At 37.1% G+C, this 16,577-nt stretch overlaps 1 protein-coding gene across 1 annotated transcript in view; it reads left to right on the forward strand.

Annotated features, from left to right (window-relative positions):
- DNAH6 (dynein axonemal heavy chain 6) overlaps positions 1 to 16,577 on the forward strand; it is a 299,735-nt gene that overhangs the window by 75,481 nt on the left and 207,677 nt on the right. The window contains exons 5-9 of the mRNA XM_012774259.3: positions 1,737 to 2,004; positions 4,814 to 4,948; positions 5,036 to 5,156; positions 5,825 to 5,951; positions 14,149 to 14,317. Of these exons, the coding sequence (XP_012629713.3) occupies positions 1,737 to 2,004; positions 4,814 to 4,948; positions 5,036 to 5,156; positions 5,825 to 5,951; positions 14,149 to 14,317 (820 nt within the window). The remainder of the gene's footprint in view (positions 1 to 1,736; positions 2,005 to 4,813; positions 4,949 to 5,035; positions 5,157 to 5,824; positions 5,952 to 14,148; positions 14,318 to 16,577) is intronic.

Raw genomic sequence — 16,577 nt, forward strand, 5'->3', positions numbered from 1 at the left:
GAATCCGGTTTCAATCTTCTATATGTGACTATCCAATTTTTCCAGCACCATTGATTAGATAGGGATTCTTTTCCCCAATGTATATTTTTGTCTGCTTTGTCAAAGATTAGATGGCAATATGTGGATGGCTTTATAACTGGGTTATCTGTTCTGTTCCACTGGTCTATGTCTCTAGTTTTGCACCATTACTATGCTGTTTTGGTTACTATAGCCTTGTAGTATGGTTGAAGTCTGGTAAATTGATGTCTCCCAATTTGTTTTTTGCTTAAGGATGCTTTTGCTATACAGGATCTTCTCTGGTTCCATACAAGTGTAGAATTGTTTCTTACAGACCTACGAAAAATGATGTTGGTATTTTAATAGGGATTACATTGAATCTATAGATCACTTTGGGTAGTATAGACATTTTAACAATGTTGATTCTGCTGATCCATTAACATGGTATCGTTTTCCATCTGTTTACGTCCTTTGCTATTTCTTTCCTCAGTGTTTCATAGCTCTCCCTGTAGAGGTCTTTCACCTCCTTAGTCAAATATATTTCTAGGTATTTTATTTTCTTTGTTGCTATTATGAAAGATATTGAATCTTTGATTTGGTTCTCAGTTTGACTGTTGTTCGCATTTAGTAATGCTACTGATTTATGTACATTGACTTTGTAACCTGAGACTTTGCTGAATTTGTTTATAAATTCTAGAAGTCTCTTGGCAGAATCGTTGGGGTTTTCTAGATATAAGATCATATTGTCAGCAAAGAGCAATAGTTTGATCTCTTCTGCCTTCATTTGGATGCCCTTGATTTCCTTCTCTTGTCTGATTGCTCTGGCTAGGACTTCCGCCACTATGCTTAATAGAAGTGGCAATAGTGGGCAACCTTGTCTGGTTCCATTTCTAAGCAGGAATGCTTTTAATTTTTCCCTGTTCAGTATGATGTTGGCTGTGAGTTTGTAGTATATGGCTATGCCTATTTTGTTAAGTGTTCTTATCATAAAAGGGTGCTGAATTTTGTCAAATCCTTTTTCTACATCTATTGAGAGGATCATATGGTCTTTGTTTTTATGTCTATTTATGTCCACCCTTTCTATTCTCACTGCTTTGTTTGTTTCTCCCACCCCTACTCCTGCTTTTACTCCATTCTTGCTTGTTTTCTTTACTTGATTGATTTCCTGTTACTAATACAGTTGAAGAATGCCCTTGATGACAGTTGAAAGAAAGATATCATGAACCAATTTCTCAACAATCAATTATTTTGTATGAGATACGTTGAACATAAATTTTAGCTTAATCACTGTCTTGATTGTAATCTTATCTTATTCTTGTTTTTTTAACTTAGATCTTTCCCAAAATTCTTTCAATATTCAGTAGTGTAAAATTCTTTTATAATATTAATACTGAATAGTTTCTAAAGAGCAAATAATAAAAGCTTAGTTCCAGCATTCACATAGGACTATTAAGTTTTAAAAATCTATAATCAATTTGTTTTATTTTAAAAATCATGTGAGTAAAATTATCAAGCATATTGCAATGGTTGTGAAATCTTTATAATAAGCTCAACACTTATTTAACTCTTGTTTTCTTAGCTAATTTATTCAATCTGACAGTAGTTTGTTAGATTTTTAAATTTTAAGTGATATTTGTTTTCCAAAAATGTTTTATTTCTTTAAAACAAACAAGTAGTGCAATTGCTTGATTTGATATTGAATACTATATTCATTATTTCCAATTTTTATTTGTTCATAGAGTTGTAAATTATGAGAACATCAATAAAAATGACTACTATACTATTAGCAAAAAAGCGGTAACGCACATTTGTGATGATGACATTGAATATATTGAAATTGATCGATGGGAACAGGAATATCTATATCACAGAGAACTCACTAAGATTCCCATATTTTCACTTTTCCGGAAATGGAAGGCTTTTAGCGTATGGAAGAAGAATGTTCGTTCCAAGAAAATCACCTCATGTCGAAAATCTCTACAAAAAAATTTGTTCATTGTTAATCCTGTATGTATTTATTAATCATATTTTAAAATAACTACTTATAGAAAAAGAGAGTGTGAATGTATTACAGATGTTGGTATAGACTGTTGCTAAAAAGAATATTTCATCTTTTTAAAAATGTTCACAATTTTCATCCTGTCTTATCATTTAGGAGTCTGACAGTCTAGGGGTATTTCTACATTTTGTCTAGGGTTGCAAAATGCAAAAATGTAAGAAGAGAGTTGCATAGGTCACCTTTGATTAGAAACAGCCTCAGAGTTTTGGATTTGTGATCCCTTTTGTTATTGATCTGGAAAGTTGTACGTCCTTTTGAGCAAAGGCAGCTGGCATCTGAGCAAAGCACCTCCTCTCATCTTTGAGACACTCTGAACTTTATCGTCCAGAATAATTTGGGGGCTTGTATTCAGCGCCCCCCAGTATATGTGTTCCTCTACAATGGATTCAGATAGTAGGGAAATTTTTAATATTTACTTGGGATGATGATGGGGTGATCATGAAAAAAAGAACTGTTAAAGGTTGTGTGTCCATATTTAATACATCTATCCATTAAATTTCAACTTGCATTGGAAGTTCTCTACTTGGCCCCTAGGAATGAACTGGAATCATCATTATTGTCATAGTCAGAGTACTGGGTCCTCAGCTATCTATTTCTATGACAGTGAGGTATCACACTCTCAGGTGAAGCTTCAAGTTTACTTTTTTCCAATCATTGCCTTCACTTTACACATGTTAATCCAAAGGACTATTATCAACATGTCAGTCAATGTTCAAGGACTCTGGCTAACATAAATATTAATGCAAAACATATATATAAAATGTACCATCTCAAGTCATCCATTCCATTGAACATTCTGAGTTGTGAAAAAATATCCCAGTCCTTCATGACATCAGACTCAGATTTCATTAAGGATCCATCAGTCATTTATAGCTATTTTACCACCTTTCATCGTTTACCATTTCTTAAACAGTAGGCATATCATAAATTTGTTACTAAGTATTTAAATTAGTTTTTCCTGGGTTTGTCTTTAAAACTACCTCTATTGATCCTCAAAGCATGTTCTCTTATATTATGTGCTGGGAGTTATCATTCTCACTCTCTACCTTTTTTATTGGTAGTCTTTTTGGCTTTTGTAGTATCTTCTCTCGAATTTAGTCCTAGCAAACTAGAAAGTTCTCATCCATTTAAGCTATCATTGACCTAAATAACAGACTCATTGCAGTGGTTTAAATATCTATTAAGTGATATAATTACCAACACTTATCATTAGTATAATATTTACAATTCTTTACCTAATATGGCTAATTACACTACATTGGGTTGAAGAAAGAAACATGGAGTTGTCCTTGAAATTTTTCTCTTTATCATTTTTTTAAACAACCAATTTTTTTGGTATCTGTGCCTACATTTTCTATAACAATTTTGACATATATTTACATACCATACAATTCACCCATCTAAAGTATACAATTCAATTGTTTTTAGTATATTCACAGAACTGTCACCACAGTCAATTTTAGAACATATCTATCACTCCGAAAAGAAATCCTATTACCCATTAGTGATCACTCTATTTTTCCCCAACTCTCCTGTCACTCCACACAACTACAGGCAACCACTAATCTTCTTTCTTTCTCCACAAATTTACCTATTCTTTACACTTTATATAAATGTAGTCATACAATATAGTCATCCTTCCATATCTACATGCGATTGGTTCCAAGAACCTCCAATAGATACCAAAATTCAGATGCTCAAGTCCCTTATATAAAATGGTGCACTATTTGGGTATAACCTACATACATCCTCCCATATACTTTAAATCATCATAAATTATTTATAAAACCTAACACAATGTAAACACTATGTAAATAGTTGTTATACTATATTGTTTAGGAAATAATGACAAGAAAAAGTCTGTATATATTCAGTACAGACAAAAACATTGTATACCTAGCTACCTTTTCAATTTGCTGTTGGTTGAGTTCACAGACCTGGAACCCATAGCTACAGAGGGCCAACTATATGTGGTCCTTTGTGACTGGCTTGCTTTCACTTAACAGTGTTTTTAAGGTTTGTCTCTGTTGTGGCATAGCATTTTTTTCATTGGCAAATTATATTCCATTGTATGGATATACCTATTTTGTTTATTGATTCATCTGTTGATGGATATTTGGGTTGCTTGCACCTGTCGCTATTATTAATAATGCTATGAACAATCATGTACAAGTTTTTGTCTGGACATGTGTTTTCATTTCTCCTAGGGCAAATATACCTAGGAGTGGAATTTCTGGGTCCTTAATAATTCTACATTTAACCTTTTGAGCAAATGACACAGTTTTCCAAAGCAACTTCTTACCCAACAAAATTTTAAAGTGAAATTTGTGTTTGGTCTGTGTCATAGCCTTTTAGATAAATAGATGAACCCTTGCATTATCATTATGCCTGGACGTTTCAAAGTCCTTAAGGTAACACAAATATTTTTGTAGCTATTAGCCAAACCTAATGAAATTTAAGATTTTCCAAGTTTTCTGTTACTTGCCCTCAATTTCATTCCTTAAATAGACATGTATGTGTTTTAAAAATGAAAAGAAAGGAATTTGGACAAATTAAATCTGATAATTCAAAGAATACTTTTAGAAAAAGTTTCAGAAGTGCTCCTGTTTAATGTATATATTTTGTAGTTGTGACTAAAGTTAACATACAGAACCATTTACTATCCTTAACAACAATTCTTGCTTTTCAAATAATTTTATGCTTTTAAAATGCAGGATTTTTTTCACTAAGTAATGATAAATTCTTATTTTCATTCAGTATTTGCGACCAGCTCTTCTTAAAATAAATGACATGTGTTATCATTTGAGTTTCATGGGACTATGTTATGTTGAAAAAACTCACACCTACACCCTCTACGAATTTAAGACTGTGCAAGTCATACGGCTAGCAGAGGTAAGAAATTTTGTCTATAAGAATCAAGATTTTTTCCTACTATTGCTACTTCAGTATCATTAATTATATATATTCATCAATGTCTAGGTGATGGAGCGCCTAGAAGAATTTCGAAATGAGGCAAAGCAGGTGGTCAGGAAGGCTTGTCGACTTGCTTTGCGTGCTGTAGGATTTATTCCTGATGACTGTACAGTTGAACGTTTTGAGGGTATGCAGAAGAAAGAAACTCTATATATCAGAGTCATGGCTTTCTAAAATATTAGCTCTTTTTTATTTTATTTTTCTTAAGTTTAAATAATGATCCTATTTTTCAATTATTCCAAACTTTTGCTTAATATGTTATAAATGTAATGTGTTTTTTTGAAGGAAGAGGGGAAAGTAAATATTGCATTTTTGTCATATTACTCCTACTTGCGTAGTATTTCTAAATTGGATACAGAATCTCAATTCAAAAGCATTTTATAGTAGACTCAGGGCCTCTCTGCTTAAAGGTATATCCAACCTATTAGGACAGACAGTAGGTTTGTTAAAATTAAGGGACTGGATGGATCTCAGGATTGGCCCCAGCTGGCATGTACTATAAAAGATGACTAAAATGAAGAAAGAAGGGTAAAGGTGTTCCTAGGAAAGAGGTAACATAGTATACAGATCAAATCCCATTAACAAGAACATTAAACTGTCTACACTCTTGTAGAGTTGAAATGAAACTTTGATGTGAAACTGTAGGATAGCTGGGCTATTTTCTGGCATTTGAAATGCTTCATGATCCAAAAGATTTTATTGTTTTTAATTTTATTTGTCTTTTCTTTTAATTATATTGAAAGAAATGGAATTTTACATAAGAAGGCTTGTTGTTGTACCTTCTGTTGTTCTTAGATTTTAAAAGAGTGGACAGTGGAGCTTACATTGACATGCCATTTGATTTGCCCACTCATGGAGATTCTGACAGAATGACATACACAGAACAGGCCAGCAAAAGGCATCATTGCACAAGGCTGACATGGTAATTGATTATTCTTTCCTTTTTTTCTTTTTTTTTTTAATTTTTTTAATTTTAGCATATTATAAGGGTACAAGTGTTAAAGTTATGTATATTGCCCATGCCCCCCTACTCCCTCGAGTAAGAGCTTCAAGCATGTCCCTCCCTCAATCGTTGCACATCTTACTCATTGTGTTTGTATATACTCATCCCCTCCTCTACCCTCCCACCTGCCCAGCACCCGATAAATGTTATTCCTATATGTCCACTTAGGTGTTGATCTCTTAATACCAATTTGCTGGTGAGTACATGTGGTGCTGGTTTTTCCATTCTTGAGATACTTCACTTAGTAGAATGGGTTCCAGCTCTATCCAGGAATATACAAGAGGTGCTGTATCACCATTGTTTCTTAAAGCTGAGTAGCATTCCATGGTATACATATACCTCATTTTATTAATCCACTGATAAATTGGTGGGCACTTGGGTTGTTTCCACAGTTTTGCAATTGTGAATTGTGCTGCTATAAACATTCGAGTGCAGGTGTCTTTTTCATCAAGTGACTTTTGATCTTTTAGGTTGATGCCCAGTAGTGGAATTGCTGGATCAAATGGTAGATCTACTTGTATCGCTTTGAGGTATTTCCATATTGCTTTCCACAGAGGTTGAACTAGTTTGCAATCCCACCAGCAGTGTAAGAGTGTTCCTATCTCTGCGCATACACACCAGCATTTATTGTTTGGGGACTTTTTGATAAAAGCCATTCTCACTGGAGTTAAGTGATATCTCATTGTAGTCTTGATTTGCATTTCCCTGATGATTAGAGATGTTGAGCATTTTTTCATATGTTTGTTGGCCATTATTCTGTCTTCTTTTGAAAAGTTTCTGTTCATGTCCTTTGCCCATTTTTTGATGGGGTTGTTTGATTTTTTTCTTGCTGATTTTCCTGAGTTCTAAATAGATTTTAGTTATCAGCCCTTTATCGGATGTGTAGCTTGCGAAAATTTTCTCCCATTCTGTGGGTTGTCTGTTTGCTCTCTTGACAGTTTCTTTGGCTGTGCAGAAGCTTTTTAATTTGATCAGGTCCCATTTGTTTATTTTTGTTGCTGATGTGATTGCCTTGGGGTCTTCTTCAAAAATTCTTTGCCTAGGCCAATGTCTAGAAGAGTATTTCCAACATTTTCCTCTAGAATTCTAATAGTTTCACACCTAACGTTCAAGTCTGTTACCCAGCGTGAGTTGATTTTTGTGAGAGGTGAAAGGTGTGGGTCTTGTTTCAGTCTTCTACATGTGGCTATCCAGTTTTCCCAGCACCATTTATTGAATAAAGATTCTTTTCCCCAGTGTATGTTTTTGTCTGGTTTGTTGAAGATTAGTTGGCTATATGAGGATGGTTTTATATCTGGGTTCTCTGTTCTGTTGCACTGGTCAATGTCCCTGTTCTTGTGCCAGTGCAAAGCTGTTCTAATGACTTTAGCCTTGTAGTATAGTTTGAAGTCTGGTAAATTGATACCTCCTATTTTGTTTTCATTGCCTAGGATTGATTTTGCTATACGGAGTCTTCTCTGATTCCATATGAAGTATAAAATTATTTTTTCTATATCTGTGAAAAATGATGATGGTATTTTGATAGGGATTGCATTGACTCTGTAGGTCACTTTGGGTAGTATAGACATTTTAACAATGTTGATTCTGCTGACCCCATGGTATATTCTTCCTTCTGTTTATGTCCTCTGCTATTTCCTTCTTCAGTGTTTCATAGTTCTCCCTGTAAAGGTATTTTACCTCCTTAGTTAAATATATTCCAAGGTACTTTATTTTCTTGGTTGTTATTTTGAAGGGAATTGAGTCTTTGATTTGGTTCTCACTTGTACTATTGTTAGCATATTTGAATGCCTCTGATTTCTGTGTATTTATTTTATATCCTGAGACTTTACCAAATTCATTTATCAATTCAAGGAGTCTCTTGGTTGAATCCTTGGGGTTTTCTAGGTATAATATGTCATCAGCAAAAAGTGAGATCTTGATTCTGCTGTCTTGTCTGATTGCTGTAGCAAGGACTTCTAGCACTATGTTGAATAGAAGTGGAGATAGTGTGCAACCTTGTCTTGTTCCAGATCTAAATGGGAATGCTTTCAATTTTTCCCCATTCAGTATTATATTGGCTGTGAGTTTGTCATATATGGCTTGTATCATTTTTAGGTAAGCCCCATCTATGCCTATTTTGTTGAGTGTTCTTATCATAAAAGGGTGTTAAATTTTGTCAAATGCTTTTTCTGCATCTATTGAGAGGATTATATGGTCTTTGTTTTGCTTCTGTTTATGTGGTGAATTACATTTCTGGATTTGCATATGTTAAAGCATCCTTGCATCCCTGGGATGAAGCCCACTTGGTTGTGATGAATTATTTTCTTGGCAAATACCTGGATTCAATTGGCTAGGATTTTGTTGAGAATTTTTGCATCTATATTCATAATGGATATTGGTCTGTAGTTTTCTTTTTTTGTTGCATCCTTTCCTGGTTTTGGTATCAAGGTTATGTTCACTTCATAAAATGTGTTGGGGAGGATTCCATCATTCTCAATGTTGTGGAATAATTTCTGCAGGATAGGCATCAGTTCTTCCTTGTAGGTGTGGTAAAATTTGGATGTGAAACTGTCTGGTCCAGGACTTTTCTTTTTAGGAAGGTTTTTTCATTGCTGTTTCAATTTCAGTACTTGATATTGGTCTGTTCAGGAAATCTATTTTTTCCTGGTTGAGCCTAGGGAGGCTGTTTGTTTCTAAGAAATTATCCATTTCCTCCACATTTTCCAGTTTTTGTGCATAGAGGTTTTTGTAGTATTCATGAATTATATCTTGTATCTCTGTGACATCCATTGTAATTTCTTCCTTGTTTTTCCTGATGGAGCTTATTAGAGATTTTTCTTTTCTGTTTTCATTAGTCTAGCCAAAGGTGTGTCAATTTTGTTTATTTTTTCAAAGAACCAACTTTTTGTTTTGTTAATCTTCTGTATGGTTTCCCTGTTGTCAATTTCGTTTAGTTCTGACTTGGTCTTATGATTTCAGTTCTTCTGCTGGGTTTGGTGTTAGTCTGTTCATCCTTTTCTAGCTCTTTGAGATGATTCATTAGATTGTCTATTTGTGATCTGTTCGACTTTTGGATATAGGCATTTATGGAAATAAACTTTCCTCTCAGGACTGCTTTAGCTGTGTCCCACAGGTTTTGGTAACTTGTGTCACCTTTGTCATTTAGTTCAAAGAATCTTTTGATTTCCATCTTGATTTCCTCATTTATGAAGTGATCATTCAGCATAAGGTTGTTTAGTTTCCATGACTTTGTGTAGAAATGAGAGTTTCTGTTAGGGTTGATTTCTACTCTTATTCCATTGTGATCTGGAAAGATACATGGTATAATTTCTATTTTTTAAAATTGTTTGAGACATGCTTTGTGTTCTAGGATATGGTCAATCTGAGAGAATGACCCATGAGCTGATGAGAAGAACGTACATTCAGTGGTTTGGGGGTAGAATGTCCTGTAAATGTCAGTCAGGCCCATTTGTTCTAGAGTTCCGCTTAAGTACATTATTTCTTTGTTGATTTTTTGTTTGGAGGCTCTGTCCTGTCCTGTCAGTGGCATGTTAAAGTTTCCGACTATTATGGTGTTGTTGTTTATCCATTTGTTTAGATCAAGTAGAGTTTGCTTTATGAATCTGGGTGCACCAAGGTTGGGTGCATATGTATTTAGAATTGTTATGTCTTCTTGTTGAACTGTACCCTTCACCATTATATAGTGACCTTCTTTGTCTTTTATTACTTTTGTTGATTTAAACACTAAGTTATCTGTAATCAGCACTGCCACACCAGCTTTCTTTTGGCTTCTGTTTGCTTGAAATATTGCTCTCCATCCCTTTACCTTTAGTCTGTATGCATCCTTGCAGGTTAGATGTGTTTCCTGAAGGCAATAGACACTTGGCTTGTATTTTTTTATCCATTTGGCCAGCCTATGTCTCTTGAGTGGGGAATTCAAGCCATTCACATTTATTGAGATAACCAATAGGTGGGGCAGATTTCTATTCATTATGTTGGGTTAAACTTTGTTGTTGTGTTTTCTTTCTTGAGCCATTGTGGTTTCTGGGCTTTGATCTTTAGCTTTTGAGTAGATTTACATTTGTGAGTGTTTATTGTGCTGATCCATGGGTAACACTGTTTTGAGTACTTCTTGAAGGGCTGGTCGTGTCTTGGTGAATTCCCTCAGTCTTTGCTTATCTGAGAATGTCCTGGTTTCTCCTTTGTATGCAAATATTAGTTTTGCAGGGTACAAGATTCTAGGCTGAGCATTATTCTGTTTCAGAATAGTGAGAATGGGGCCCCAGTCTCTCCTTGCTTGTAAAGTTTCGGTAGAGAAGTCTGGCATTATTCTGATTGGCTTTCCTTTGGATATTACTTGCTTCTTTCACCTTACACCTTGTAGAAGGGCCTCTTTAGTTGATATTTTGGTCAGTCTGATGACTGCATTTCGTCATGTCTTCCTGTTTACATTGAATCTCCCAGGGGTCCTCTGAGCTTCTTGAACTTGTATATTGAGATTTTTACCAAGGCCTGGGAAATTTTCCTCTATTATATCTTTGAATAACTTATCCAACCCTTGAGTGTTTTCTTCTTTCCTTTTGGGTAACCCTAAAACCCTCACATTAGGTTTCTTCACATAATCCCAAATCTCTTGTAGACTTTGCTCTTGTCTCTAGTTTCTCTGCTCTATGTCTGTGACTGATTTATTTAATTCATAGGTGTTATCTTCAATCTCTGAGATTCTTTCTTCTGTTTGATCTATCCTGTTCTTGAGGCTTTGCACTGTGTTTTGTAGTTCCCTGAATTAATTCTTCATTTCCAGGAGTTCAGTTAGAATTTTCTTCATTGTTTCAATTTCTTTAGTGAATTTTTGTTCTAGGTCCTGGAGTCTTTTTGTGTTTTCTTTGTGTTGATTATCCAGTTTTTCTTGCAACTTGTTGAATTTTCTTATGATCCACACTTGAAATTCTTCTTTTGTCATTTTAGTGGTCTGATTTTGATTGATGTCCATTTCTAAGGGGCTGGTGTTCCTCTTTGGGGGTGTGTTTTCCATTTGAGTTTTCACATTTCCAGAGTTCCTTCGCTAATTTCTTCCTATCTGGATCAGTTGTTGCTTCTTTCCTTTAGGTTTTTGTTTGGGTGATGACACACCCTGTGTAGTCTCTGAGCCGGTAGGTGGTGTTTGTGGGTGAGATTTGACCATACCCTGTATGATGAGTCAGTAGATGCTGTGAAAAGGGTGTGCAGAATGTCCTCCCTGTCAGTAGGTGGCGCTTGCTCGGAGAAGCAGGCTACACTGTTGTTTTTGTGTCCCATAACCAGCTCTTGTTCTCCCAGAGAGCCAATCTAGTGCCTCAGGTGGGGCTCTGGGACTTCCAGGTGTGTCCTTATTCTCCACCTCAGTGAGGGCTGGTCTTGGAGTGAGTCTGGGCGGAACTGGGTTGGTTAAGCCTGCCCTCAGGCACCACAAATGCTGTTAGCAAGGATCAAAGTTCTGTTTTTTGCTTCCAGGAAAAGCTGTCAGAGAGGGGCTGCTTAGTCAGAAAGTCTGCGTGTGGGGGTGGGGCTGTCTGAGACCTGCAGTCTGGAGCAGGCCCAACTCCTTTCCACCCTCACCAACTTCGTGGCTTCTCCTGGGCCTCTGCCAACAGGCCAGACCTCATGCCACCGGGTGTCCCCTGGGTGTGATGCCGGCCAGGAGGTTCCCTGTACAGGGTCTCCACCTGGGCTGGGCACATGGCCCCCTCTTGGGAGGAAGGTTGCCCTCAAGCACGCTGATCTGCCCTTAAAGGCACACACACCTCAGTAGGCTGTTCATGAATATCCCTTCTGTGCCCCGGGCAATGTGAGACCTGGGTGCATGGGATCTGGTCCGCAGGTCTGACCTCTGGGCCTGGGAATTCAATCCCTGATCCCACCAGGGAGAGGAGTGCCAGTCCCAATTCATGCATGGGAGCCCAAGCTGAGTTGATGTCTCTCAGCCTCATGGTCTGCCCCATTCTCCTGAGATCACTGGGCCAGCAGCACCTGGGAGGGCTAGCGGGTAGGGAGCTCATAGTCTGAGTACCCCACAGTCAGCTGAAGGGCTCAAAAAGGGAAGGTCCCTTTCCCTGGCGATGCTTCCGGCTGGTGGCTATATTATCTCTCTCAGCAGCCGTGGTTAAGGTCGGGGGAGGGGAAAGTGTAGCAATATGGCACCTGCCACGAGGCTTGGGTCTGTGCACATGGAAGTGCCCTGAGGAGATTGGGAGCCTGGTGCCCCTTCTGCTACAGGCTTACCGCTCACTGGTGGTAGCCGTCTATGGGCTGGTGTCCGCAGGTCTCTCCAACCTCTGGGAAGCCCACCAGTAGTCTGAGATGCAAGGGCGGGGAAAGTTAACCGCTCTACCTACCCTTGCTGCTGGTCTCCAGGCTAAATTGGGAGGTCTCTGCTTCCAGTTCTCTTCCACAACCTCCTCATGTGGAGTCTCCCATGGTCTCCAGTACAACTCCTTCTGCCCCTCGACCGATGTATGCTTGTCTGCTTGCTTCTTTCTTCTAATTTCTTCTAGAAACTGTCTTTTTTGCAGAGACACTCTGTCTGGCGGTGTTTCTCATCCACCATTTTGCTCCTCCTCTCTGATTATTCTTTCTTTTAAGAAAAATTAGAGCATCCATCCTTCTCAAGTTTCATTAAAAATTAAATGATGGAAGGTAATGGACATGTTGGACATGTTAATTTGCATAACTGGAATAATAATTTCACTATGTACATCAAAACATCATGTTGTATACCTTAAATATGCACAACAAAAATTTAAAACAAAAATAATACAATCCTTTCTAGGAAATAAATGATGTCTCATTTCCAAAAGAAAAAAATAAACTCTTCACTACAGGGTTCATGAATAATGATGAGGAATTTGGGGATATGGTGACCCAAATGCATGCTCCAGAAGCACCTACTCTACCCAGCTGCCACCCAGCAAAGCAGCTTCTGGGACTGCTGCAAGCTGGTAGAGGCTACAGTGTGAGTCCCAGGCCAAGATCCTCCTTGATCTCTCCAGCTTTGTTTCCCTCTGGCCCAGCCTGGAGCATGGAGACTTTCAGTAGAGCAGGCTGTGGTAAAGAGAAGTCAGGCACATATAAATTTGTAGACCTCCTCAAGTGGGCCTGGAGTGTCCATCTTTTTGGTCGCTAAAGAACTACAGGCAGCTGTATAACCACACAATGTTCTACCCTATCCCTAAGGCAGGTCTTTCAACTGGGAGCCAGAGATGGAAGTTGTCTTCCTAGAACTTCACCAGTGGACTCACCCTCATTAGCATTAGTTCTGTCACCTGCTTTACCAGACTGGATCTTGACCTTGACAGTTCCAGCGTTTAGATTTCCCATCATTCTAAAACCTCATGATTACAAACTACTCTTACAAACAAAATCACCAAACATTATCCGAAAAGTTGTCTGTGGAACTATAAAGCACTGACAGTTGTTATTTTATGCTCACTAGCTTAATCCAACTTTTGCAAGTGTCTATTTAATAAATCTTAACTGTGTACCGGTTTATATATGAAAATGTCCATATAGCAGCAGAAGTCAGTGAAGCAGTCTCTGAGGCCACCGCCATCATGGGCCTAGAAGTACTAGAAGCCCTGGAGCTCTACTTAACCAATATAAAAAGTTATTTTAAATGTCTTGCTGACTCAGTCTGGATTTCTAAGCACACAAGTAAGGAAATGTAAAATTTGCACTTTTGGGTTAGCAACTGCTATCAAACAACATTTATTCAATAGCAAATATTTCATACTTTTATCGTTGGAATGCAAGTTATAGCTGTTTTATGCATTGATTTCTTCTTTAAAGAATGTTTTTCAAAAATCTGATGGCTCTTTTGGCTAGATGAACCAGGTGCATTTTCTTTAATTATATTACTCATTGAATATCCTACAGAAGAACTAGAACACCTAGCTAAATTGATGCTATATATTTCAATATATTTTTGTTTTAAAAGAACAACTCTTCTGGATAATAAATCTCTGCTATTATAATATAATTAAATGGAAATTTAAGAAGAAATTATGATATTTTAAAATGTAAACACTTGCTTTAGAGGCACTGTCAAAAATATGTAGTGAATATATAAAACTGAAGCTGCATTTATTTTTTTCTTTTCAAGCTTTATCCGTCTAAATGACTATCTAATTGAGAACACAATGCACGTCCTAACAGTAAATTCTGTTAACTCTCTTTTGAATTATCTCACTGACAAGCTAAAACGAACACCTTCAGCAGATGTCATTCAGAAATGGATTACTGAAGAGAGGTCTGAGACCACTGATAAAAAGGTATATCCAAACAAAATTAAGAATGTTCATTGGTCAGCATTTATTGAGGAGTACATACTATGTTCTATGAATTATGTTATTTTCTGTGCACTGGAAAAACAGAGAAATGCTTAGAGGATTTCACAATATAATGGGAGCCTACCATATGCATATGAAATGGTGGAAAGAAAATCAGCATATCCGTGAGTATCTAATAATAGAGTAAGAATCCACTGTACTGAGAAAATGTTGCTGTCTCTCTCATAGGAATTTGCTATGTGTTCACTGACATATTTCTAAAGTACCAACTAGGTGTCAGTCCCCACACTGGATGTGAGGTATGTAGTGATGAAAAAATAGACAAGATCCTTGCCCCCAAGAAGCTTATAATTTGGAGGTCATTGTTATATTCAAGATTTACAAGGCTGCAGGACAGAGAGACAGAGTCACCGAGGCTGTAATTATTAAAAGGAGTTTTATTGTCTAGCTCGAACTAGGATCTGAGCCCCCAGAGTGCCAGCGCAGTGGCCTCTTTTTTAGGCAGGGACCCTCCTTTGTGTGTTAGTCCCCTTTTTATAACTCAGTTGTTTATACACTGGTCATGCATCTGCCCCTACAGTGATTCTTACTTTATCTTGCCCCTGATAGTCTCTAACCTGTTCCGGGTCTTAGCTGAGAGACTCTGGTTTCTGCATTCTTTGTCTTTTTCTTCTGCATCTCATAATGTACTCATAATGTCTTGCAGTTAGCAAACAAGCAGTAAATAGAAGCTGGAAGGTGTCTATTGTTCTTATAGCCCAGTATCTTACAGTCATCAGGGGCATAAACTGGCAGGGAGAAGCAGGAAAAGTGGTATAAATGAAAGAGATAAACAATAGGTTAGAGATGAGAGGAAGTAAGTCATGGAAGTAAATCTTTGTGCTCTGAGTGGATGACCTCTCAGGAGGATATTGATCTTAACAACACAGAGTAATTTGGGATGTTTGAGATGAAGTAGTATAAAGTTGTACATTCTAGCACAGTGAAGAAAGAACTCATATTATCTCATATTCTTGTTTTTCAGTAAGCTTTGGCCTAGCTCCATCTTTGGCCTAGCTCCATCTTTGATACTAAAAGATTCTTGCCAGAATTACCCAAAAACAGAGCAAAACATGCTTACTGGTTTCATCAAGCCTCCCACCTTTGCATCTCAGCTCCCTTCCACCCAGGAAACCTAACTGTGCAGTACAACCTGATGATCTTTGTCTTAGTTTCTGTTTTCTCCGAAAGTTAAAACATAGTCCCATACTTCCTTCTCATTGCTTTCTCTCCTTCCTTATTTTCAATTCCTTCTTTTTTATAAATACTGCAAATTTTAAAGGTAGCATTTATTTTTCTAATTATTAAAGTAATATATGCTAAGTACAGAAAATTCTAAAAACACAGAAATATACAAAGAAAAGCATCCTTTGCTGCCGAGATATAACTATTTCTAAGAGAAAAAAGATATCATACTTTTACTTACTGCTCTATCTTGCTTTTCCACTTAACAATATGGTATTCTGAAAAATTTCCCAAGCCAACATGTATTTTTCCATGTAATATTCTCAAATAGAAATGTATTATAATTCTTTTTATGGCTGTTTTTTAATTTTATCATATTACAGGGGTACAAATGTTTAGGTTACATATATTGCCTTTGCCCCACCAAAGTCAGAGCTTCAAGCATGTCCATCCCCCAGATGATGCACACCACACCGATTAGGTGTGAATATATCCATCCCCACGTTTTTCCCCTCCCACCTGCCTGACACCAGATGAATATTACTACTATATGTGCACTTCAGTGTTGATCAATTAATACCAATTTGATGGTGAGTACATGTGGTGCTTGCTTTTCCATTCTTGTGATATTTCATTTAGTAGAATGGGCTCCAGCTCTAACCAGGATAATACAAGAGGTGCTAGATCACCATTGTTTTTTGTGGCTGATATACATATCCATTATATACATATACCACATTTTATTAATCCACTCATGTATTGATGGGCACTTGGGTTGTTTCCACATCTTTGCAATTTTGAATTGTGCTGCTATAAACGTTCTAGTGCAGATGTCTTTTTTATAGAATGTCTTTTGTTCCTTTGGGGTAGATTCTCAGTAATGGGACTGCTGGATCAAATGGTAGTTCTACTTGCAGCTCTTTGAGGTATCGCCATAGTATTTTACACAGAGGTTGTACTAGTTTGCAGTCCCACCAGCAGTGTATGAGTGTTCCTGTCTCTCCACATCCACATCAAC

The sequence above is a fragment of the Microcebus murinus genome, chromosome 3 (assembly GCF_040939455.1).
Source record: "Microcebus murinus isolate Inina chromosome 3, M.murinus_Inina_mat1.0, whole genome shotgun sequence".
NCBI classification, from domain to species: domain Eukaryota; kingdom Metazoa; phylum Chordata; class Mammalia; order Primates; family Cheirogaleidae; genus Microcebus; species Microcebus murinus.